Below are 23,570 nucleotides of genomic sequence, written 5' to 3' on the forward strand. Positions count from 1 at the left end.
TTGATATAACTAGAAAGCCACGTGACACAGTTATGAGCATAGACCTTTTATTTTTTTCCCCAGATGTTTGACAGTGTAAACATACATAAAATACATATTAAAGTTAAGATGCTTTATATTTTGTGCAATAAATTGAAGCCTTAAAAAGAAAACATTTCATTGTTTAAAAAAAAAAGAAATTAGTTTTACTTAAGACAGTCAAATAGCAGCAAGTACCAAGACATTGTGCACTTCTTTTATTTAAGACAAGTTATTTCATTTACATCAGAGTCAGAAAGGTAAGACTGGCTTTCTTGAATACTTAATATAATTTGACTCACTGGTTAGATAGGGGCTTATTCCCAACTATACATCAGGGAGGAGTTCTTTCATTAGTTTGAGAAAATGCAGACCGTCAGATGGCCAGTATGACCACAGCATTGAGCATTAAGAGAAACGAAGCATTTGCTTTCCAAGCACTTGCCATAGAAGGTAAGCGAGTCTTTACACTTGTAGTGGTCTCTTCCCTCCGTAAGTTAAGGGTTGTGCTTTGTTGAGGCATTTCAGAGAAATTATTTGGCATACCACTAGTAATACTTAGGGTCATGGGTGTTGGGGATGATTTTGTTGAGCCAGTGAGGCTTGTGTTTGTAACCATTCCATCTTGGAGATGAATAGTTATAGTTGCAACTGCCGCTTCATGTGAATTGATTATTTCTGTGGATGTATCTTCTGGATAGGGCACAAAAGTCTTGTCAGTGCTGGTTAAGGTGATGTCTTTGCTAAGAGTGGCACCAAACGTTGTATCCTTTGTTCGATACTGTTTGGGTATTTTGGTCACTCTGGATTGAGTTACCATACTCAGAGAGTTAATGGTGTCCACTGTCTGCATCCCACTTACAGTGAACAAGCTCGAGGTAAATCCAGAAGGTGTGGGGTACATGTTATGTTCCTTCAAAGATGATATTTGGCTAGAACAGGGAGTCCCTATTACGTGGGCTTTTGTTTGCATCATCCACTTCAATAAATAAGTAATGTTTTGTTTGTGGTCACATGACCACCTGTTATTGTAGAGGGTTATCTCTTGCAACTGAAAGAGTTGGTCAAAAGCTTGATCTGGAATGAGTGTGAATTTGTTATTGTGCAGGTAAAGATGTGTGAGACTTGTCAGGTTTATTAATGTTCCTGGAAGGATTTGTGTCAAGGAATTGTTAGAGAGGTCCACGATATGTAGTTTGGAGGGCATGTTGGTTGGAACTGTCCAAAGTTTGTTACTACTCAGATTGAGAACCTCAAGACTTCTTAGTGTATTTTTAATGAGGACAACCTTTTCCAGCATATTCTTAGAAACATCCAGATATTTAAGGTTCCACTGATAAGCAGTATCAGATTTGTCAAGCAGTTTAATGTTGTTGTTAGCAGCAGACATATTCCAGAGGGACCGAGGTAACTGAGCAGGGAGGCTTTCAAGCCTGTTGTTTGAAATGTCCAGGGTCCTCAGATTGGTGTATTGCGTTAACTGGTTATGCAGATCAGTAAACTGGTTATAAGAGAGATTTAAATGGATAATATTCTCTTGCAGTTCGGATGGTAATGTAGTCAAGTTTCTGCCTGAACAGTCCACATGCCTGTGCCTTTCTGTGCATATACATTGGAGAGGACAAATGCATAAAATACCGGGTGTGAGAAACAGAAGGATGAACAGGCTGGGAGACATTTTCAATATCTGATATTCCATCAGAGCCTGGAAACAAACAGATACACCCTTCTTTTAATATGCAAATACAATTAGGCATCTGCATGGGTCAGTTAGCATTAGGCAAAATTTTCAATAAACCTCGTTGTTGAGTCCTTTTATAATTGTTCCAGTGATTAAACTAACAAAGCTCCCCTTCATTTATAGTCCAAATGCTTAATCTTTCAATTGGGGCTATGTGGTAGAGAGAGACTCTTTTCCCCTACTCTCTCTTGCAGTTTCTCCCTTATTTTCTCCCCCTTTTTTTTTTTACATAGTCTTTCTTATTTATCTTCCCAGAGCCTTAATATTATAAAATGGCATCTTATAAAATGGAATCTTCAGCTATTTCTATTTTTGATAATATCCTTTTTATTCAGATGGAAAAAAAATGGCTGTCGTGTCTTTTTTTTTTAATCTCTGCAGTAATATGTAATATTCAATGTGTGTGTGTAGGTAAGATTTTATTTAGATATTAAACCAATACTTTGAAATTTATTTTGCCTTTTTAAGATAAACATATCCTTGCAGAAGATTTTTCAAGGCACTTGGAAAATCTAAACCAATACCATACCTTCAAACCTCACATTTTGTAAAGTGATTCTTTTCTAGCATTATTTCAGTGCTCATTCTAAAAGAAAACTGTGTGTATATTTACAAAGTGAATGAATATTGAAAAGAAATTCCTCCACTGACACTGCAGCAAATTTCTGGTGCATGCACTTGCTATTGAATATATACTCAATCCTAACATTGACTTTTTCTTAAAGAAGAAAAAAAAATTCCGAAGTCGATCTTTTACTGATTTAAATAACAGCTTACCATAGTGTTGTCTTCAGCCTCAGCATCTCATTTTCTCCGGGAAACTTAAGCTTAAAGGTCGCCTTGTTCTGGAGAAGAGGAACTGCTTCTGGCTGTGGGCTGTGCTTGCCTGCTCAGCTGCATTGTGTTGCTGTGAGCTGAAGCTCTGCAACCACCTGATCAGTACCACATAGGAGGACTGCAGAGCTGTCATTGGTGCTGACTCAAATTTATTGCAAGAGGTGCACACGCAACAAAATAGACCAAAAAATTTTCTTTAATTTATAGCGTTAAGTGTACCCATATATCTCAGATTTGCTATAGGATGAAATGCCTCGTGCACATTAGACCTAGCCCTTACTCATTTTCGTCTATTTCTCTCAGCTTAGGTTCCACATTTTAATATTTGTCTCATAAAAAATTTGTGGTTCTTTTTAATGTCTCTACTTTTCATTGGTTTTACATTTTGAAAAATGTTGAAAATGAACGTGACCTTCCTCGTGAATGGTTTTCTAAGATATTAGTTTAATTATTTTTAACTCCTGCCATTTTATGTTCTTTTCTAAAATAGTACAGTTGTCATGTTACTTTTTAAAGTAACATAATACAATCTGTTTGATTTTTATATACTCCCCCAACATGGTGACTGTTAGGCATAATCAGCTTTTCAAATTTATCAGCCATTTAAATGTTCATCTTCCTTTTGGGGAAGTACAGAGGTACTTAAATATGATTATTTCTGTCTTTATCTTTCTGACGTGAAGAATCATTTGACCCAGGCTGCACACAAACAAGGCTACATTTTTAAATGAGCAGCCTTTGCGTTTAATTATCAGTTCATGTGGTAAAATAAACGTTTTATTTTATGACTTTTTTTCTTCGTAAAACTTTGTTTGATGAGTGGGTAAAAGTATTGTTTTCTCCAAAGACATCTTTGATACTATATGATTGACCACTTATTTGATTTTATGTTTTAAAAATAATAGCATTAATTTCAGATAATTTCTAAATAATGCTTCACATTTTATCTTCTGAGATAACAACTTATACTTTTAAAATTGCATGAAATAATGTAAAAGGAAAAAGTTTGGTTTAAAATTAATGTATAAAATTAATGTTCCTTGTAAAGTATCTACATTTTAAAAGTCTACAGTGTTAAAAATTTATTATTTATTAGATACTTTATTCCCACTTTACTTTGAGGGTGTTCCGCCTTGGATTCTTAATAAGATTCTGTGGATTTCAGAAACCAGTTGTCAATCTCAGTGCTTAAAGTAATGTTTTAAAAATACTATATTCAGCAATATTGTTGTGGAAATAGGAAATGATTACTTTGAAATATAGATTTCTTCTATTTCAGCTGGAATATATGCTGTTAAACTTAAAGGGATGTGACTGACAGTCAATTTACTGAACACTTAAATTTTAGGAACTCTCATTACATCAATGTGGAAGTAGAGTTATCCAGTTCCATTATGCTTACCAGAACTTTTGTTTAAAAAAAAGAACATGTTATTTCATTAACTAATGAATTCAAATGAATTTGAGTTTAGGCTGTATCGAGAGTAGATTCCGCTACATATAATAGAAAAATCCAATGTGGTAGTAGAGGCAGTGTTTCTCATTTCTGAGTTTGAGGACATACCAAATTCCTTCTTCTTATTCAGAGATTATTATAAAATTCTTGGAAAGGGGGACTATTGTAATATGTTTGAATTGTAACAAACTGTCCTATGCTTTTAGAAATTACCATAAAACATAATTGTACATTATTGTTACTCCAAAAAATAACTTTTATATGCTTGTTTGTTACAACATATTTTAGATATTATTCAGACCCATTGCATTTTAGATAGATCTACCAAGTTAGGAATTACAGCCGTTTAGGCAACTATTATATTTTAGACTAAGTAGTAAATTCATTTACTTATCCTTTTGTGAAACACACTGTTCTAGAATATATAACCTCAATGTTGTGAAAGGTATAACAAATTATGTGCTAGGGAACAACTGTTCTGTGTTAAACAGAAGTTTGGGAACCCAGTCAGTCAGTTTGTTTTTACTTTTTAGTTGATAACATTTGTTGTGCTTATTTGAAACTGAAAGCGTCATATTTTCTACTTCGGGTAATATAGTTGGCTATTCAGACTGAATTTCTTGCTGAAAACAGCTAAGAGTATTGAATAAGATATTTTTAAAAGCATGGAAGAACTGACAAGATAGAAATTATCAGATCAAAATCCAAGTGGACCAGTCCCATCTCCTACTTCCCCACTCGTTTTCTCTCCATGCCACTGGCTTGTTGCCAAAACTCAGTCACTTGTTCTCTAGAATGTCCCTCATCTGGATTTATATGTTTGCTTCCTTGTGAAGATTTAATTTGTTCCTCTATGCCCCATATTTCCTATAAATGGTTCCTAATAGCATTAACATAATTGCTTATTTGTATCATCCCACAGTAGTTTGAAAATAATACCAGTCTTGCTACAATTAGATTACAAACTACTGAATAAAGTTTGATTTCTTTGCAGCTCTATTCTTGTATTTCACTAAGGATATATAATCAATTCTGTGTTCTAATGCAACTTGAAGTAGTTGTTTTCTCTATATTTTTGTATCATCAACTTTACATAAAGTTAGGTTCATTTATTTCCGTAGATTATCAATTTTTAGGGATTGCTTATGTCAAAACTATATAACAAGGTATATTCAGAGAAATCTTGCTTCTCTGTCCATTCCACCCTCTTCTTTTCTTCCTCTTGTTGATGACTATTTTTATGAGCTTTTGGTAGTATCTGAATAATGTTTTCTTTTGCAAATGTATAAAAATATATATGTGTTATATGTTCTTATCTCCCTTGTATAAAAGATTGCATACTAAATACACTGTTATGCATCTTGTTTTTTTTTTGGGGGGGGTTCATTTTAGAGATAGTAGCCATTTGACTTAAGCGCACATTTTTTTTTTCCTGTTTGTCATTTTCTTTTGATTTATTATAGTCAGTTTATATCTTGTTCTGTTTGGGTTTTTTTTTTTTTTTTTGCCATTTAAAAGTTCTATATAATTGGATTTTTCTTTTTATTGCTTCTGTAATTTGAGTTTCAGCTAGAAAGATTTTTCCCATTTCCAGATTATAAAGGAATTCACTCATATTTTCTCCTGTTACTAATATAATTTTATGTTTATATTTAGATCACTGGTCTCTTTAATATTTATTCCAATGTAGTGTGAAGTACATATCCAATTTTATTTTTTTCTAAATAGATATCCAATTATCCCAATACTTTTTCCCATCGATTGAGACTTGAGTCTGCATTAGATTTTCCATCTGTTCTATTGATCTATTTTTCTAATAAGGTACTACTATGACAGTATTTCATTTTAGGTGCCCAAATATTTTGCTGCTTTACTTTTTGGTCAGAACTATGTAACAACAACAATCACAGGTCACACTCATCTAATTCATTGTGCTCCTACCACCAGCACCAAATGGAATACACGTGTGAATACATGTGTGTTGCATGAAGGTAGGTGCTCTTTGGTCTTATATTAGTGAAAAGAGTGCTTACTTAAATGTCAGGGAACAAACTCAGCTTTAGTATTACTTCTAAGCAAATCACTACTCTCCCTGAGCCTGTATTCTCAGCATTTAACAGATAAAAGGAGTTGAAGTAGATGGTCATCTGGTTAATGCTGATCTGTTAAGAGCTCCACTGATATGTGGTATGTAGTTTCCCTGTGCCTTGTCCTTTCCCATATCCATGAAATAAACTTTCTCTTCTAAATTCTGATTCTTCAGTCTTTTCTGTAGGTTTTTCTTTGTTGCAACATTTTTTCCCTCCTGTGTTTCTTTTATTAGCTTGCATCTCTTTCTTCCAATTAAGCAGGAATTGCCACTGTTTGGCTGCTCAACTTCCACTGACCTCAGTAGGGAAAAATTGCATGCAGTAAATGGGAATTATTTTTCCCTTGGCAGAGAATTTCTTTAAAAAAAAAAAAAAAAAAAAACCAGCTGCTGATAGTAGTCTGTTCTTTTGTTTTACAAAGAACAAAAGGAGAAAAGGCTGGCTGTAGTGTTTGACGAAATCAGACAAGATTTTAACCAGGTTATCAGTTCTTGATTTAGTTATGAGACTTGGTACTTCCTTAAATTCCCCAATTACATCTTTTAAGAGGTCAGGAAAGAAGGTGATGAAATAGAAGAGCAAAAGTTTGGAAAGAGCCTATTAGGTAGCAATTTTATATGTACTATGAGAAAGATTATGATCTAAGGCACATTAAAGTCTTGACCAAATATAAAATGTCTTAGTTATACTAACTAGAATACTTAAAATTCAAAAGAATAATAAATTCTTAAACTCCCGATTGCTGCCAGGTGAAAGTTCAAAGTTTGAAAAACACTTGAAAGAAACTAATGTGGAAGACAGAAGAGAATGATGTAATATGACAGTAAACATCATGCTTATTCAGGAAAAATAAGCGACTCAAGGAATTAATTCTGCAGATAAAAAGTTTTAATGGTCAGTAGGGAATGTCTTAAAAGATTTAAAGAGAAACATTGTATATAAAATTTCAATGTCCAAATGCCTGCTGGATTTTATTAAAGATTTGTTAGTTTCTTGAACACCATGCTACAGATAAATACCATATTTTGTTCTGAAAAATTCTAGAACTATGAGATTCTCCAGCATTACGCCACCACACTTCATTCTGTGACCGTTTCCCTCAGGAGTTATGGTAGGGGTAGGAGGAAGAATATGTGCTTGTTGGGCAAAGAAGTACTTCTGTAGGCACAGGCTGACACCTCCACAAGTGCAGGTGGATGAACACGCTCCACCTTGACTTTGACAAAGACTAGCCCCATCTCTACTCTGACAATTCACATTTATCGCTTGTCAGGTAATGGATAAAAGATGAAATTCTGCATAAGGAAGGTGGTTTAAGTTTAAATGTACAGTTTCCGAAAGTGTGAGTTTAGTGAAAATTGAGAGCCTTCTCTATTTCGATACATTGTTTTTCCTGGAAAAATCATCCAAATTGGGAATGAAGCCATACATGTCTTTTTTTTTTTTTTTCCACTTTTTAAGATCTCGTTTTGTTTGGGTTCTTAAGGAATATAAAGAAGAAACTTTTTAAAGAACCTAGTTTCAAAATTTGTGCTCCCCCAACAAGACAGGAAAATGTCTGTGTTATATGGTACATGCTCATATTTTTTCAGGGTAAATGTCCCCACCCTAACCCCCCAATTTGATATTTTAATATGTTTGTTTTACTGTTTCCAGTAAGAGCTAATAGGAAATTTCTCTGTTCTCAAACATTTATTTTAATCAGCTCATCCTTGTGAACTTAGAATATTTATTTAATACTCAAGGTATTAATTTAAAACTTGTTTAAAACTTGATGTATTTAAATTCTCAATTCTGTACCTTAAACTTTGAAGTGAAAAAATAAAATTTTATTCAAAGTAACTTGAAACATAGCTTTTCAGGGAAAAAAGATATCTACTGGATGATATTAAGTATACATCAATTGTTTCCGAAATGGTTATTGATATATACTACCCACATGTTTAAATGTGTTAAACATTAAAGTTAGGCACTATAGACAGTAAATAGATCACTGTTATATATATATTTTAAAAATAATAATAAGTTCCACTTATGCATATGGGCTTTGAGCATATTGCAGGTAGTTCCTGAATAAAAATCAAAAGTGACTACCAGTTGCTATTTAACATATTTTATCACATGAAGAAAAACAAAAGATGAGTCCTTTAAGAAGGATAGAAAATGAGCTGAAAAGCAAGTTATAGTTTTTATAACAGTTCTTCAGGTGGAGGTGGCAGGAATTCATTGAGATCTTGATTCGAGTTTGGAGGAATAGAGAACTCCTGACATTGGATCTCACTGTTGGAATTTTCCATAAAATCTCCTGGTGGCGGGGGCAAGTTAAGTGAATCAGTGGGGGGCGGAAACTCAGAGTTATGATCTTCACAGACTTGATTGAGACGGTCCAGAGATGGTGGGAGATTGGTGGACTCATTTGGAGGAGGAGATACAGTTGTCACTGTGGGCTTGTTGGATTGGTTACTCTCCTGTCCTTCCAAATCAAGGAGGGGTGGGGGTGGTGGAGGCTGATCTGCATCATCTGAAGAAGAAACAGCAGTGCCGATTGTTGATCCACCAACACTATCCTCCGATGTACCATTTACTTGATCTTTTATTTTCTCTGTTTTGGGGTTGTTGAACTCTACAATGTTTTCACTTGATTCAAACAACTTAATTTCTAAGTCATCTGCTAAAAGTGTGCTTTTGTTTGGTTTCCAGGCCATAAGTGAGATAATCGATGTACGTTTTGTGGATGCTTCATTTTCTCTAATGTTATCCAAACATATGTCAGGAGTTTCACCATCAGCGTATGGAGACCTACCTGCCCAATTCTGATCATTTGAAACTGATTTTCTCAAGCATTTGCCTAGTACAATTATGGTTATAGCTACCAACATAGAAGTCAGAATTACACCAATTAATATGGTAGCTAATAAATTAGAATTGGTTTTATGCGGGGTGTTTTTTTCACTGGTAGCTTCCAGGTTGAATCCTGGTGTAATCCTAGGTGACCTTTCGATAGCTGGTGTTAGTTGCGTGGGTAGATTTTGAACAGTTGGTGTTACTGGTTTTCTAGGAGAGATGTGGACAGATGATGGTTGTTGAGTGGGAGTATAGGCAGATGATGGCAATTGTCTGGAGGAAGTTTGGGCAGATGTTGGTAGTTGTCTGCCAGAGGTGAACATGGGTGGTGCTGTCCGTTGGGAGGAGGTATCAGCCGTTGGTGTTGGTTGTCTGTTGGTGTTATAGGCAAGTGGTTGTCCGGCAGAAGCGTGTGCTGCTGGTTTTCCAGAAGAGGCATAGACAACTGGTGTTGAGTGTCCAACAGCAACTTTAGCAGTTGGTATTGGTTGTCCAGAAGAAACGTTGAATTTTGTTGCTTGACCCAAAGGATTCCCCGTTATGCTTTGAGAAGTAGCCGAGACATGTGGCATTGATGATCCAAATAAAGTAGATTGTGGTTGTTGCTCTGTTGTAATTGCTTCTGTCTCTGACAAAAATATATTGTTCAGGTGTCCACAAAACAAAATTAAGATGAAATATTTGGGATCCATTTCAGAATGTTTTCCCCTTTACCAGTGGCTTCATAATGAAAGAAAGGAAGACAATTAGATCTCATTTGGTGTCTTACATAAAGTAGGTAGGTACTTGATAAATATTTATTAGTTCTAATTTAACTTGATAAACTATAGGCTAGTATAAATAATTTTTGAATATACTCTAACTTATCATATAACATTTGCACCTCATTGGTAGTGATTTCTCTTAATTCTTTTGTAAGATCTGTACTTGGCCCTGCTGCTTCTCTAGCTTCATTACATTATAGTCCTACATTTCAGTCATGCTTCTCAAATACATAGATAGGCTCTGTGTGCTGGTTCCATGTGCTCTCTCTCCTTTTTCTCCCTTTATGACTTGAAGTATACTTTCCTTTCTTTTTTTCTCTCTCTTGACCACATTTGACACTACTGACTATTCTGTCACTACCATTCAAAGAGCTCTTGTAATAGTCTTCCTTTCATGTTAATCTCACAAGTTTCTGTTTGTCTCTTGCCTCCTAAATGTGGGTAGTTAGTATTCAGTCCTCATCTTATCTACATTTTTTGATCCTGATTCTGCAAGATTTCAAATTTCATCTTTATGCCGTAATTCCCAAACTTGTATATCCAGCCCAGATCTTTTTAATGCTAGTCCTATTTGGATGACTTCTTGGTGGACATTTCCATATTATATACCCACTATCAGCAAATTCAACATATTTAAAACAATTCATCTTCATCTCAAAACTAACTCCTCTCCCTACTTCTCTATTTTTAATGGTACTACGTTTGTACATTTCTTATACACAGTTTATTAGTAATCTTTGCAGCAGCAGCAGCATTGTTTAGCCCTATATCTTTATGTTAGGATCTCATATTTTTAAAGGATTTGGGGAGTCCTATCCAGTTGGTCAAGTAGTCCTGCTGCAACTTTCACTCATTTGTTAATAAACTTCGTCTCTGTGGCAAGACCTGTTCTAAGTTTAGAAGATACCAAACAAATAAAATATCCTAGTGGTAGAAACAAACAAGTAATAAATAATTATAATAATTTGATGAGTTTTCTCCTAAAGGTATGCAGGAGATAAACAGAGGAACTAAGCTAGCCTAGGAGGGCTTTAGGAAAGGTTTCTCAGAGAACTAAAACTTGAACAGAATCTTGAAAGATCTGTAAGAATTAATTAAGCAAATAAAATATTCCAACCATGGAGAACAATGTATAGTCATGGGAAAAGACGGCACGTATAAGTTTGGCAGGTAGGGCTTTTTGTGGGATGTAGTAGATGCTAAAACTTGAAGAGTTAAGTTCCAGTTCTATTTCTGCCACCTGACTTCCCATCTACCTATAAGAACTAGTCATTTAATCTCTCCTGTCCTCAATTGCCTTAACTCTAAAGTGAGAAGTTATACTAGCCTGTGTTCAGCTTTGCGTGTATTATACTTATTTTGCGCATCATTAAACACAGCAGTAACTAGTGATTTCTTAACATTAGGGAAAGGAAAATCTCAGGATGTTAGATCCTGGTTGACATGATTAGAAACTATAGATTTTCTATGATTCGTAGGCCAATCTGAGAGAGACTTGATGTTCTGCGCAAGGTATAATAAAAAGAGACTAAGAGCTCCCTCAGCTTTTGCAAACAAATTTTCAGCACATTTGAGTAGTTTTCAAGTAGCTTACTCCTCTACCACTTGATACACAGTGATGATAAATTATTTTAGTAGGAAAAAAGACGTGAATCTTTTTCCCTGTACAGTCTTTTTATTTTCTCTAATACTTCAAGCCTAAATTTAAAAATATTTCTCCTTTAAATGCTCGTGCACATAACCGATGCATTAATCTCCTTAGAAGCACATGTGGTTTGGTTACTTCTCCCTTGCTTGAGGGTTCCTCATTGCTGTGAAGATAAAAATACTGAACTGTTTTCTTCTTTCTCACTTGAGTTTACCAGTACTGAGTCATCTCTTGACTGAAACTTCTCAGTCAAATGTACCTCTTCCCATCTTATGTACTTTTTAAACACACAATTTTTTTCATAAACCAACACTTTTAATTACACTGTTTTTCACCCACTTAGAGAGTGTTCTGTTTTCCAAACTCACCCTCTTCCCCCTTCTGACTGCCTGTCTGAACCTGTCCTCATCTGTCAGACCTCAGCTTAAATTTCCCTCTTAAAACCAAGTTCTCTGTAATTGACTGCAGCCCACAGAAATCAGCCATTCCCCGAATTCCTCTAGTTCTTGTTGTCTTTATAGTTTCTTAAATAATTCTTAATGTATGTACCTCACACTTTATTCTCTTAAATAATTGTTTTTTTTTACTCAACTTTTCACATTTTCTTTTTATTCTTGCTCAAGATGATAAAGAACCTTGAAGAAGGCAGAAAGAAACAAAAATACTTATCTGAAACATACTATGTGCTGTATTATCCCAGGTGTTTTTCATACTTTATTTCATTTAACCTTTAAAGGACTGTATGAGAAGAACAGAAGAATCCTTGATTTATAGAGAAAGAGACAGATTCAGATGTGTTGCAATTTGTCCTATGTTATATCACTATTAGTTACAGACTGGGACTTTGTATACAGGATCATCTGATTTCAAAGTATATGCTCTTTCTACTACTCTAAACTGCCTCTTCTTTTTACATTCCGAATCTTTTACAGCAGAGTACCATATATGAAAGGAGCCTAGTAACATTTAACCTTCTTGGTTCCTTTCCATTTCACTTTTTCACTATTTATTAATACTTTTACCAGAATGTGAGCAGAAAAGACAAGATCTAAGTTATTAAATTCTGCATTTTATCCATTTTTCAAAAGGTTTAATAAAGAAAAAAATTGGAAACTGTTGGCATAAATATGGTGATTTGAATCATCTCTAGATAATTACCATCCATACAGTTCCTACCTACTGTTCGTACAGATTCTTACCCTCCCTCCTAAGGAAAGGCCTCATCAGCAAATGGTGTTCTTTAGAGTTTCACCTTAGTTTTTTTAAAATGTCATCTAAAGCAACAGAAAATATAGGCCATGAATTATCTTCAGCCAAAAATATTGCTTCTTTTGTGACTTTGCTTAAAATTAAAAAAAAAAGAAAAACATGGTTCCTCTTTTCGATTACCTAAAAAAGACATTAGAGAAGGAAAGAGTCCGAACAGGAACGTAATTATAAATGCAGTTTAGTATGTAAGATCAATTTTGATAGGTTCATAGCCTCTTTTGTCTATAGGAAGGCCATAGGACCTTCAGTATATGAGATTTTTCACGTATTATTTAAGCTGTATGGCAGTATTAAAACCAAATTCATTTATTACCTGTCCTACCCCTTTCCCACTCCCTAATTTGTTGTCTGTCTCCTACTGTCTGTAATGTCAGTACGCTAGCATCTGTGTTAGAATTCTGCAGCAATTCAGAATAGTCCAGAAAAGAAGGAACAGGGTTTTTGAATAGAGAGTATAATCATGAAGAAACTAACTTTTTTCTAGCTCAGAGGCAGTGTTATGGCCAGGGTTATGACCAGTGTAGAAGATTATTTAACAATTAAAATATATAAACTGTTTGTAACTAAAGTATCAACATTGTTTCTGCAGGGATCGAAGGTAGAACCAGGGGCAGGAGAGTAAAAAGGAGAAGGTGTGGGATAAGATGAAATGAAAAAGGAATGCAAAAAAAAAAAATACAAAATAACACAAAAGAGAAAAATAAGGTAAAATTATAGTATGCAGCAAATATATGGAAAAGAGGAGGTCAACTGACTAGAGGAGGTATTGAAAAGAAAATAAGATGAAAAAGTGAGGTTTATGTAATTAGTAAGAAGTTAGGGTAGAAGATTAACATGGGCAAAATTAGAATTTGGGGGAGAAGACAGAAGTAGATGAAAGAAGCAACCAAAAAAATGCTCCTCCTGTATTTGTGATGCAGGGAGCCAGCAGAGGATTGTCTTCCCAATACGGAGGACTTGAATCACTCATCTCAAACTCATATTTCATTTCAAGCTCTCTGTCTGCCGTAAATATCCTTAAGCTTCTCATTCTCAGCGCCTCCCTGCCCCCAGCACCACACAGAATTGTACCTGCTAATCATTCTAAAGAACCTATGCACATTCTATATAGCATTTTTCTAGAAATCCTTTAGTCTACTATTTGGGAAAATCCCAAATTTGTCTACCTTCATATGGCTCATTATTTTAGGTTGGCACTTTGAGGTTTAAATCTGTGATTTTGGTCTTTTGTTTTTCCTGAAAATTTTAAAAATTTTTAAAAGAAAAGAAATATAGGCTGTTTTAACTAAGCTTTTCAAAGGCAGTTACATTAAGACAGGAGTCCCCATATAATAGATTAAAATTTAGTAATAGTGTATCTCCAACTAGTGAAGTTATCAAATCATTAAAAAAAAAAAAAGAATAGCAATTCTGTATCTTGAGGAAGAATGGAAAGAGAAATTAACCTTGAACTATGATAGAAAGTACTTGATGACCATCTTTTATCAATAATAAATAACTACCATTTACTGAGTACCCACCAAATCCTAGGCACTATCCTATTTTACTGAGCAAGGTAGTGGTATCCTCATCTTACAGAAAAGAAACTGAACAGAGAAGTTGGGTAACTTGCCAAAGTGTCACAGCTCTAAATAGTGGCACTAATACAGAAATTATGTCAATCTTGTACCAGAGCCTTTTCCTACTATGCTATGTCGCTATACATGCCACACTGCCTTTCATAGTAAAATTATGAAATAGAAATGCTTTATGAAGAACAGAGATGTAAACTCTCTGGAAACAGATATGTAAGTAGCTTTGAGAGGTAGTCTTGTGTAAATAAAGAGTAGGAAGAGAACTACTAGAAAACCATTTTAGTCCTGTGATTCCATAAAAATGTTATGGACGTTTTGAGTGGTTAGCCTGTAAGTTGTCATATTTGATGTGATTTTTAAAGATTGGACATTGAAAGGCATCAGATTTATATGTAACAAATTCAAGTTTATTCAGAATTCATAATTTCCTCCTAAGTAAAATTATATAGAAATTAGTTGGAAAACACAAGTCCTATTAAGCTCTAAACTTAGGGCTGAGAAGTCTTGTCCGAAATATATAGACAAGTCCTATCTAAAAAATATAGACAAATCCTGTCTAAAAAGGAGATTAAAATCTTTATTTTCTAACTTCTGTTAATACTTACTTAGAAGAAATCCAAAGTCGACTTCTGTAAGGGAAAGTCTTAAGTATTTATGAACTATTGATATAGGATATTACCCACTATAAATTTATGATTCCATGATATTTTAAGTCTGTAAACTCTTTGCTGTTTTTATTTCAGAGGATATTTAATTTGTAATTGCCCAGTGTACTTACAAAGTAGACATCTTTTATGCATATTAGCATATTATATGCATATTATGCATATTTTCTGTTGTTTATTCTGTGGGTCTTTTTTCCTGTATTTATTTGACTAAAGACTCAGTATGTGACATAAATATGTAGATGATATGAATATATACACACATGTTTTTTGTAACAGTTTTGCCTTAACTTTAAAAATGAGTGATATTTTCATGTCATCATTGCTTAAATATAAAATTCTATTTGTATAATAATAAAGCATATATAATAATGATCATTGAGTACCTCATTGAATCTACTTTGGTTTCTTTTTAAATTAACTGAAGATGAAGGTGACCATTCTTACTATAGAAACTAAAGAGGATTAAAAAATAAAAATAATTTAAATCTATGTCTTATGTTATGTACAGGAACATTTTATAGAAAGCAAATCAGAATTTAACAGTCAGTATCTGGGGATCGTAAATTCAGTCACATCCCTTGGATTTGGTTGTATTTTTAACCCTTAGCTATAGTTAATTTCTTAATTAACTATAGCCATAGCTATAGTTAATTTCTTCTAATTACGAAACTAAGATTAGCAAACCTAAGTAAAATTATATATTATACAACCCTAGGTGAAATTTTTTACTTCAAGTCAAGCTGAACACTATTTTTTAATTCCGTGCAACAAAACCTGTTATAGACATCTTTAGACTATCAAGAGTTTAAGTTATAGATACTTTAGTTTTAAAAATAAATTTTATATAAAGCAAAGATCAAACCAGATTGCCTGAGTGAAAATTTTCTTACCTCAGATGTTAACTTCTTTTGCAGGATGCTAAATTCTTGTTCTAGCTGGACATTTTGGTGATTTGGCTAAGAAGGCAAAAGGGGTGGTTCAATTCAGATTAAAAATGGTCCTCTAGCAAACTGAAATGGTTTCTGTAGAAAAAGAGGAAGTTTAGCAGTAGTTGGTTCAGGAAGTGCAATAAGCCACAAAATGACTAAGAAATATACTACTGTAACAGAACTTATTTTGAAACAAAGTTTTGAGCTATATGATTTGAGTGGTTTTAATTAATGTTTGTAAGTAAATACGTGAGACTCCCTAGTAATGTGATTATATAATTTAAATATTTAGAATAGAGCCTTGAAGAGCAAATTATATGTTCTGAGGAAAAACTGCCAGTTAGGTTATTACCCATAGTGAGATTTCTTTTCATAGGAAGTGAATGATGTGTTCTGTTTACTTGTATAACCTTAGGCAAGTAGCTGCACTTCTGAATCACCATTTCTTCCTCTGGAGGAATATTTATTTCTCTTAGTTGTTGTGAGGATTAAATAAGATAATGTACAAATGTTTCACAGGCAGTAGCTAACAGTAAATATCAGTGTTATTTCCTTTACATCATTTAGGCAAAGACCAGGTAAAAGTATAATTAAATTTTTTGACCAAATACTTTACTAAATAATTTTTGAGTTCAAGTCCACAACTTTTTGATTACCCACAAAGTAGGTCAGCGGAAAAATAAATTGGCAATCTTTAAGTTACCAAAGCAAAGTATTTTGAAAACCATATAATAATCGGTCTGAATAAAAATTTCTTTGGGCAAGTCACCTTCTAGTCTCTATCTTCATCTGAAAAATAGAGATCATAATTTCTAATTTGTAAATGTAATATAGGATCAAATAAATGTAAAGTGCCTAGTATTACACATGTTATAGTAGATATAAACAGTAAGTACTAAACCATGCCTTGCTTCCTTATGGTCACTGCAGAGGAATGCAGATTACTAAGACCCAGTTCTTAACAGCTAGGTGCTTGTAACTTGGTACAAGAATAATAGTTTCTTTTGTCAGGGGTCCTACTGCAAAGCAGAATATTATCAGAATGCTATAAACTTTTGATTGACTCTTTTAAAATCCCTAAATTAAGCATGTAGACCATACTACCAAGGAGTAGAAAAGAAAAATGTCTTTGTTCAAAAATAACTTAAAATTTGAACCCAAAACATATGTTAACCTGTCATTTTTAAACGTTGTCAGGTTTGGAAAGGAACCACATCTGTTTGTTCATAAACTGTCATTGAATGATGTCATTGTGAGGGTACGCTTTTAATGGCCAAGATAGTGAGTGATGAATTGTAAGCAATCCTGCAGTAGAAGCTTTCTATGTTGTGAGAAAATGTTTGATCTATATGTTAAATATGAAAGTAGTTGCCTCATTAATTTCTTTTCAAAAAGACACTAAATTGTTTTATTTCCTCCAGGTATTGATACATGACACTTGATTCAAAGAGGCTTTGTGTTATCACTATGTATTCTAGTATGTCATCTCAAATTTTAATTTGTACAAAATGAGAACTCTGCCCAGTTTCATTTCCAATCTAGCCCTTCTTATAACACACCCAGGATGAGAATCACTAACCTAGAAGGGAGAGCAAGATTGTGGTCATTCTTGGAAAAAATATATATATATAACCTTTCTTTAAAAGACTAGCATATTGCCCAAAATAAATGCTCACTATGGAATGTGATTTTTTAAATGTGGCTTGGTGTTTAATTAGGAAGCCCTGTGTCAATTTCAATTGATAGGTGGAAAGTCTCTTCAACCAGTTTTTTTAATATAGATTTAATTGGAGGTGGAAGTCTTGACTTAAATGTCATTGTTTTACTTGAACCTAGTTTCTTAAAAAGATAAACATTTACCTAAAGTATCCTGTTTTTCAGATTAGAACACACACACACACATACATACACATCTTTCCTTTGCTCATATCACATTGATAGTTAAAAAAAAAATGGAATTGGTCATTTTAATAGGCCACCTGGCATCCTCGAAGTTCAAAAATTAATCAACCTTTGAATATTTGCTATAAATAATCCAGTGAGCAGTATTTATAGAATACAGATGTGTTACACTGAAACAGTAAGATATGCTTTACATTTACACTTAGCCTCAGTTGTGGCTATAAATTTCATGTTTCAATTGTGCTTCATTTCTTATTGATTTTTACAGTGTGTTATTCACAGAAAATAAAGTGAATGCAAATGTAGTCAGTTTAATTCTAATAAGTCATAATTTATTATACAAAATTAAAAGTTTATAGTAGAAAAACATTTTTTCTGTGTGCCATATATAAAGATGAAAACATCTAGCATAAAATTAGCATATTGATATATGAACTGGTATGGATTCTGTCACATTCAGCAAAGAAGGTACCATTAATCTATACAGTGCAACTCTCTACATTAGGAGTTTGACTTCTGTTAGATGTTGAAACATAACTTTCCTTTAAGGACAGACTAAAACTCTTCAGAGTTTAAATAGTCTGACAAAGGTCATCTAACTACTGTTGCTGAACAGAAAATAATGATTTAATTGTCCCTTTCTACTTCTGTTCTTTCGTCTTGTCTTTAAAAACTTCCCTCAATTCTTAGTTGTTTTATTTTTTGCTTTTAAAATATTCAGTGTCAGAACAAAAGTGCGCAGTTTAAGTAATTAAATAAGCAGGCAAACTTCTCCCCTTCTCTCCCGCTTGATTCTAAATTGCAAGGCCTGCAATGTCAAATTTTAAGACCGTCTGACCAGCATGTTGGTATTAAATATCAAACTGACTTTGTTTTTACTCCATAAACTTTCTCATTACCATTTACATTTTTCTCGCCTAAAGCATCTGTTAGCTAGTGAGTTTTTCAGTTGCTTCATCTTTTCTTTCCCTTGTAGCTGTTAGTGTTCCAGTAGATTGCATCATTAAGTTGGGCCCTGTGAGCTGTTTTGCTCTTTTCCAAGTGTCTGATTCAGCAGGCCATAGACCACTGCTTGCCAGAAAATCACCATTGCTTCTAGGCTGACGCTTGCCTACTTGTTTTGATCGTCTGAGAGATGAGACTTTGTTGGCCAGAACCACAGTTGATAGAAATAGAAGGATACAGATAAGAAAAAGCACTGCAATTATAATCAAGCAAACCAGCATAGCCATTTTGTTGTTGTTTTCCTCACAGACATCTTTTTTGAAAATTTCACTGTGACTTTTGCTTGTGTTTTCAATGCTCTGTAATGTTGAAGAACTGTTCCTAACGACAGAAGGTGTATAAAGCTTCAGTTCAGCTTTGGGAGTTAAAGATTCGATGAGAGACGAAGTTGCTATTTCAGGCATGTTTGTAGAATTACTTTTTTTATCTGCTTTAGGAATTGTAGAGTTTGTGTTAATGTTTTCATTTTGGTTTCTGCCTGTCTTATTTTGAATATCTGGATCCCAGACAGTAGTATTGTTAGCCCACAGATGGGTATAGTTTGCTTTTGTTACAGGAGAAAAAACTGTTGTCATCAGAAAGGCAAGATGCAAGTAATGTCCTGTGTGTTCCATGTCCGTGAGTATACAGGTAATCTGTTGGGATAGAAATATAATTTGTTAATTAGTGAAAGAATGTGGTTCCTGATTTTGGTAATTGTAGTTAAAAGATAGACAGCCGATATGTTACAAGCACACTCTAAGTTTATGCCTAACATTTGCTATCCTATTTGAATTCCTTCTCAATGGATTTGGATTTTTTTTTTAATTAGGCTGCATATAAAAAAACAATTTCTGTTATTTATCTGAATGCTTAGAAGTTAGCATTACAAATAACTATTAATCATTGAAAACTAGATACCATGGTTTTATAATTTCCTTCTTAAGCATGCTAGACTTCCCAACTTTGAGTCAAATACTTCTGTGTTTATTTTGATTGCTCCCCTCCACCCACCATCTAAGGATCCTTTTTTAAAGAAACTCCCCACCTTCTAACAAATGTGTCCCCAATCTATAGTAAAGGAGAAATGTGGCCTTGACCATTTTACTTCACAGTAAGAAAATAAAATGCAAACACCTTGAAATGTGATAGCAACCAAAAGAAAATGGACTTCTAATAGGAATTCAGGGTGTTCCTTTTTTCTTCTTGGGTGTTGTTCTTGAAGCTTAGAATAAAGCTGGTGCTTAAAAATATATTCCTGGTATTTGTGAAAGCAAAATTCTCTTTTTTTACTTCTATATTTTTTGACTTATTGTGGCTTTCTGAAGGCAAAGGCCAAAGGCGTGCAGTTTTCTCAACCTAAAAATCTGGTATTAGGAAGAAGAGGCAGAATTCTGAATAATCTCAGAAGTTCAACCAGAGTTATTGACTTTTTTATCATTTATGTCTCATTTTTTCTATGAATATTTTGACATAATTTCAAAATTATACAATAAAATATAAAGAAATAGAATATCAGTATCATGGGGATCTAGACCCAAGTGGGACGTAAAGACAGATCATTAAAGTCTCAACATATAAATGAAAAAGTTGAGTTTCGGTATTGGCTCTAAGTCCCCTGGAAGGTACAAAAAGGGGATAAGTCTGTTCCTGATTCTCGTTTTCCACCATATGATTGAAGATTTAATTAGAACTGGCATATCTGTTTCAGGTACTGGTAAACCAGAATGAGTTATCATCATTATTGAGCTGTCTTTTTTATCATAGTATTCCAGAGCTACTATTGTATTGTATTGTTCATATTTATTTGAGGGAATTAGAAGACAAAATTAAATTATTCTCCTATTTTATAGAAATTCTTCTCAAACTTGAATGTGTGTGTGAGTCTGTTTTTTAATGCAGATTCTGATTACATAGATCTAGGAGGTACCTGAGAGTCTGCATTTCTAACCCACTCCAGGTGACACAGATGCTACTGCTAGTCATGCTTTTATGAGTTTCAAGGTTTTATAAGAAATAATTATATTTCATTGAGAAATATTTATATATTACTGATATAAAGTAAGAATAACAAATGGAATATGTTGTTATACAAACAAAAGTAGACTATGGTAAACAATGCTATAACTGAAAACTTCCGAAGTAGTATTTCCTATTAATAGTAAGAAGGAAAACCCCTTTTATTATGTATTGTAGAATTAAGATTACTTCTTGGATTATGACATTTAATAGACAGTGAAAGATATCATGTACTAACTTCTATATAATAGTGTTCAACTTTAGTTTTTAAGTCGAATGACATAAATCTTTGGTTACTTTATGTTTCTTTCACAAAGAGAACTACTTTAAATTGGATTAGCAAGTAATTTTCATCCTTTTATACTGAGCTTGCCTTCTGCATAAATGCTAAAATGATTTAAAGTGGGTCATTCTCGTCACATTAGTTCATTAACAATACAGTATACATCATAGTATCCGTACACATTTTAACCGTGTTTACCATGGGATAGATAATAGGCCCACTGTTGATTGTCTTCAGCCAGATGTATTGTCATCCCAAAATAAACACATTGTTAACAAAATGAGACTTTCTCTTATTCTTACAAATGCCTGAGAATAGAGAACTGACTGTTTCTCGTTCCTTAATTTATGCCATGGAGGCCAGGTTATGTTATCAAAAGTTTTCTTCATCCCTGGTCACTTTCAATAAAATTTGTAATGCCTAAGCATCAATAATTTATTTTTTAAACTTTCGTTTTAATAACAGAACTTTCCAATTGACTGTGGAGTCTGGCCTCAGATCCTTCCTAATCCTAATTTAAAATTATGCTAATGGCACATCCTTCCATTTCTAAGTTAAACTTAGCAGGACAGTAAAAAACAGCATACAATTTCAGTTACTGGTGATTCTACTTGTTAGTAAGAGTCTTAGGTACTATTTGAAGCACTTCCTCAAACACAAATCTGTACAAAGTTATAAGTGAAAAGACATCAGAAAAGCCATATATTACCTACCTTACAAAATGCTTGGTCAAAATCTGATTATAACCTGATTTTAATAAGCCACTTCTTGTCTTGTCTTGAAGCACAGCTTCCAAATAATCTAATGCAGAAGAGACTTGAAGAATATGAACCTTAAAGTAAATCTGCAGTAAAAAAGGATATGTACAGCTAGCTTTCCACTTTTCAGACCAAACCACAGATGACACATTTCCTTTCTGCTGCAACTAAAGCACTTGTCACAGGGGGAAAAAAAAAATAAAAGAACAAAAACTCCAACTTGCCTAGTTGGCCACTGGCATGACAGGAGGCTTTGTAGAACAAATCCCGCCTCCAGGGCAGGGAGGGTTTTCTGCTTAGTGCCTTTTGACTTTATGCTCATTATACATGCCTACTGTATGCCTTTGAATGATATTATTATATTATTCAAAAGAAGATGAAATGGCATTTTCCCTGCAGTTTAAAAATCTTCTCTAAAAATTCTATTTGTATACCACAGACTGATTGATAACATGAGTCTGGAGACCTGGGGTATTGGTCAGATAATAGATCTCAAGTTGTGGAACTGCAGTGATTTGAGAAAGTAGTAAACTTAGATTATATAGGACAGAAAATGCTTTTATGTGGCTTAGTTATACATACATACATACTCCCCTCGAATGTTGTCATCACCTCATATTCACTGTATTAAAATGAAGTTCCTTTTTCTCCCAAAAGTAGCTACCCCTCATAATCTCTTTGTTTTTGTTCATGATAGCAACATTCTTTGTAATCTCAGAGGCTTGGTATTCAGCAAGTCTTTTTCGTTCAAGTCCTCTCTTGTAATGCCGATCAGACCTTTGGACCATGTTGATCATTTCTTCATATTCTTGGATTTGATTTCTTTTTTACTGTCACTTATTTTTACAGTCTTGTGCTGCATAATTACTTTTTGGTCAGGGACAGACTGCATATAAGGTGGTGATCCCATAAGAATGTATAATGGAGCCAAAAAATTCCTATCGCCTAGTAGCCAAGATAACATAGTGCAGTGCATTACTCATGTGTTTGTGGTGATGCTGATGTAAACAAACCTACTGTGCTGCAAGTGCTATAAAAGTATATATAGCACATAGTAGTTACCAGTAGTGGGTTTGTGTAAGTGCACTCTATGATGTATGCACAGCAGAATTGCCTAACAGTGCATTTCTCAGAACATATTTCTTCATCTTTAAATGGTGCATCACTGTATTTTAGCTCCTTGATAGGCAGTACCTAGACTACAGTATCTTTTTTCCTAGCCCTGATTCCTTTATATATATCTTATATATAAAACTTCCTTTTATCATATCACCCCTTTCTTTAAAAAAATAAAATAAAGTTGAATAACTTCTTAAAACATCAGTGATTCAGAAATACTTGTGCACATAAATATCAGTCAAGAAGGATGTTTAAAAACAATGAAAATTGCCAGGCCCCACTGCGGAGTAGGGTTGGGCTGGAACCAGGAGAACACCACAGCTGCTGTCGATGCTGATGCTCCGTAGAACACTGTGGGGCATGCCAGGCTCCTAGGGGAAAACCTGAGCCTCTTAGTCAAACAGTTTTAGTCCCTTCCTAATTTAGCTATTAGGTGTTTTTCCAGCTTTATCTCTTAAAACTTCTCTTTGTGAATCCTCCATTCCAACTAAATTAACTGTTGCCTCAACATATCTAGTACCTATTTCTTCTCTTTACTTCTCTCCAAGAGGCCTACCAATCCCTCCTCTTATTGAGCTTGAAATTTCTCCTAACCACTTCAGCCGCTGGATTTTCTAAGTAGCGCTCATTGACTGTGCAGTTTGTGTTGCTCTCTCCCTCTTCTGAC

At 34.0% G+C, this 23,570-nt stretch overlaps 4 protein-coding genes across 15 annotated transcripts in view; 1 reads left to right on the plus strand and 3 right to left on the minus strand.

The window, feature by feature from the left end:
- The window catches only part of NF1 (neurofibromin 1), a 208,471-nt gene that overhangs the window by 144,330 nt on the left and 40,571 nt on the right, over window positions 1-23,570 (plus strand). The gene's annotated exons all lie outside the window — the stretch shown is intronic.
- On the minus strand, window positions 34-3,536 carry OMG (oligodendrocyte myelin glycoprotein). The gene is made up of 2 exons (XM_016119153.2): window positions 2,537-3,536; window positions 34-1,723 (listed from the first exon to the last, which is right to left on the minus strand). Exons 1-2 carry the CDS (start codon window positions 2,537-2,539, stop codon window positions 395-397), a joined length of 1,332 nt encoding a protein of 443 aa, XP_015974639.1. The 5' UTR covers window positions 2,540-3,536; the 3' UTR covers window positions 34-394.
- EVI2B (ecotropic viral integration site 2B) lies at window positions 7,087-16,116 on the minus strand. The gene is made up of 2 exons (XM_016119151.2): window positions 15,800-16,116; window positions 7,087-9,706 (listed from the first exon to the last, which is right to left on the minus strand). The coding sequence occupies exon 2, from the start codon at window positions 9,676-9,678 to the stop codon at window positions 8,332-8,334; it is 1,347 nt and encodes a 448-aa protein (XP_015974637.1). The 5' UTR covers window positions 9,679-9,706; window positions 15,800-16,116; the 3' UTR covers window positions 7,087-8,331.
- On the minus strand, window positions 18,095-21,887 carry EVI2A (ecotropic viral integration site 2A). The gene is made up of 2 exons (XM_016119154.2): window positions 21,740-21,887; window positions 18,095-19,380 (listed from the first exon to the last, which is right to left on the minus strand). The coding sequence occupies exon 2, from the start codon at window positions 19,357-19,359 to the stop codon at window positions 18,670-18,672; it is 690 nt and encodes a 229-aa protein (XP_015974640.1). The 5' UTR covers window positions 19,360-19,380; window positions 21,740-21,887; the 3' UTR covers window positions 18,095-18,669.

This window comes from Rousettus aegyptiacus, unplaced genomic scaffold (assembly GCF_014176215.1).
Source record: "Rousettus aegyptiacus isolate mRouAeg1 unplaced genomic scaffold, mRouAeg1.p scaffold_m13_p_6, whole genome shotgun sequence".
Lineage (NCBI taxonomy): Eukaryota > Metazoa > Chordata > Mammalia > Chiroptera > Pteropodidae > Rousettus > Rousettus aegyptiacus.

Excerpts from the sequence above, each read along its gene's own strand:
- EVI2B (XM_016119151.2), bottom strand. The coding sequence starts at position 9,678 with ATGGATCCCAAATATTTCATCTTAATTTTGTTTTGTGGACACCTGAAC.
- EVI2A (XM_016119154.2), bottom strand. The coding sequence starts at position 19,359 with ATGGAACACACAGGACATTACTTGCATCTTGCCTTTCTGATGACAACA.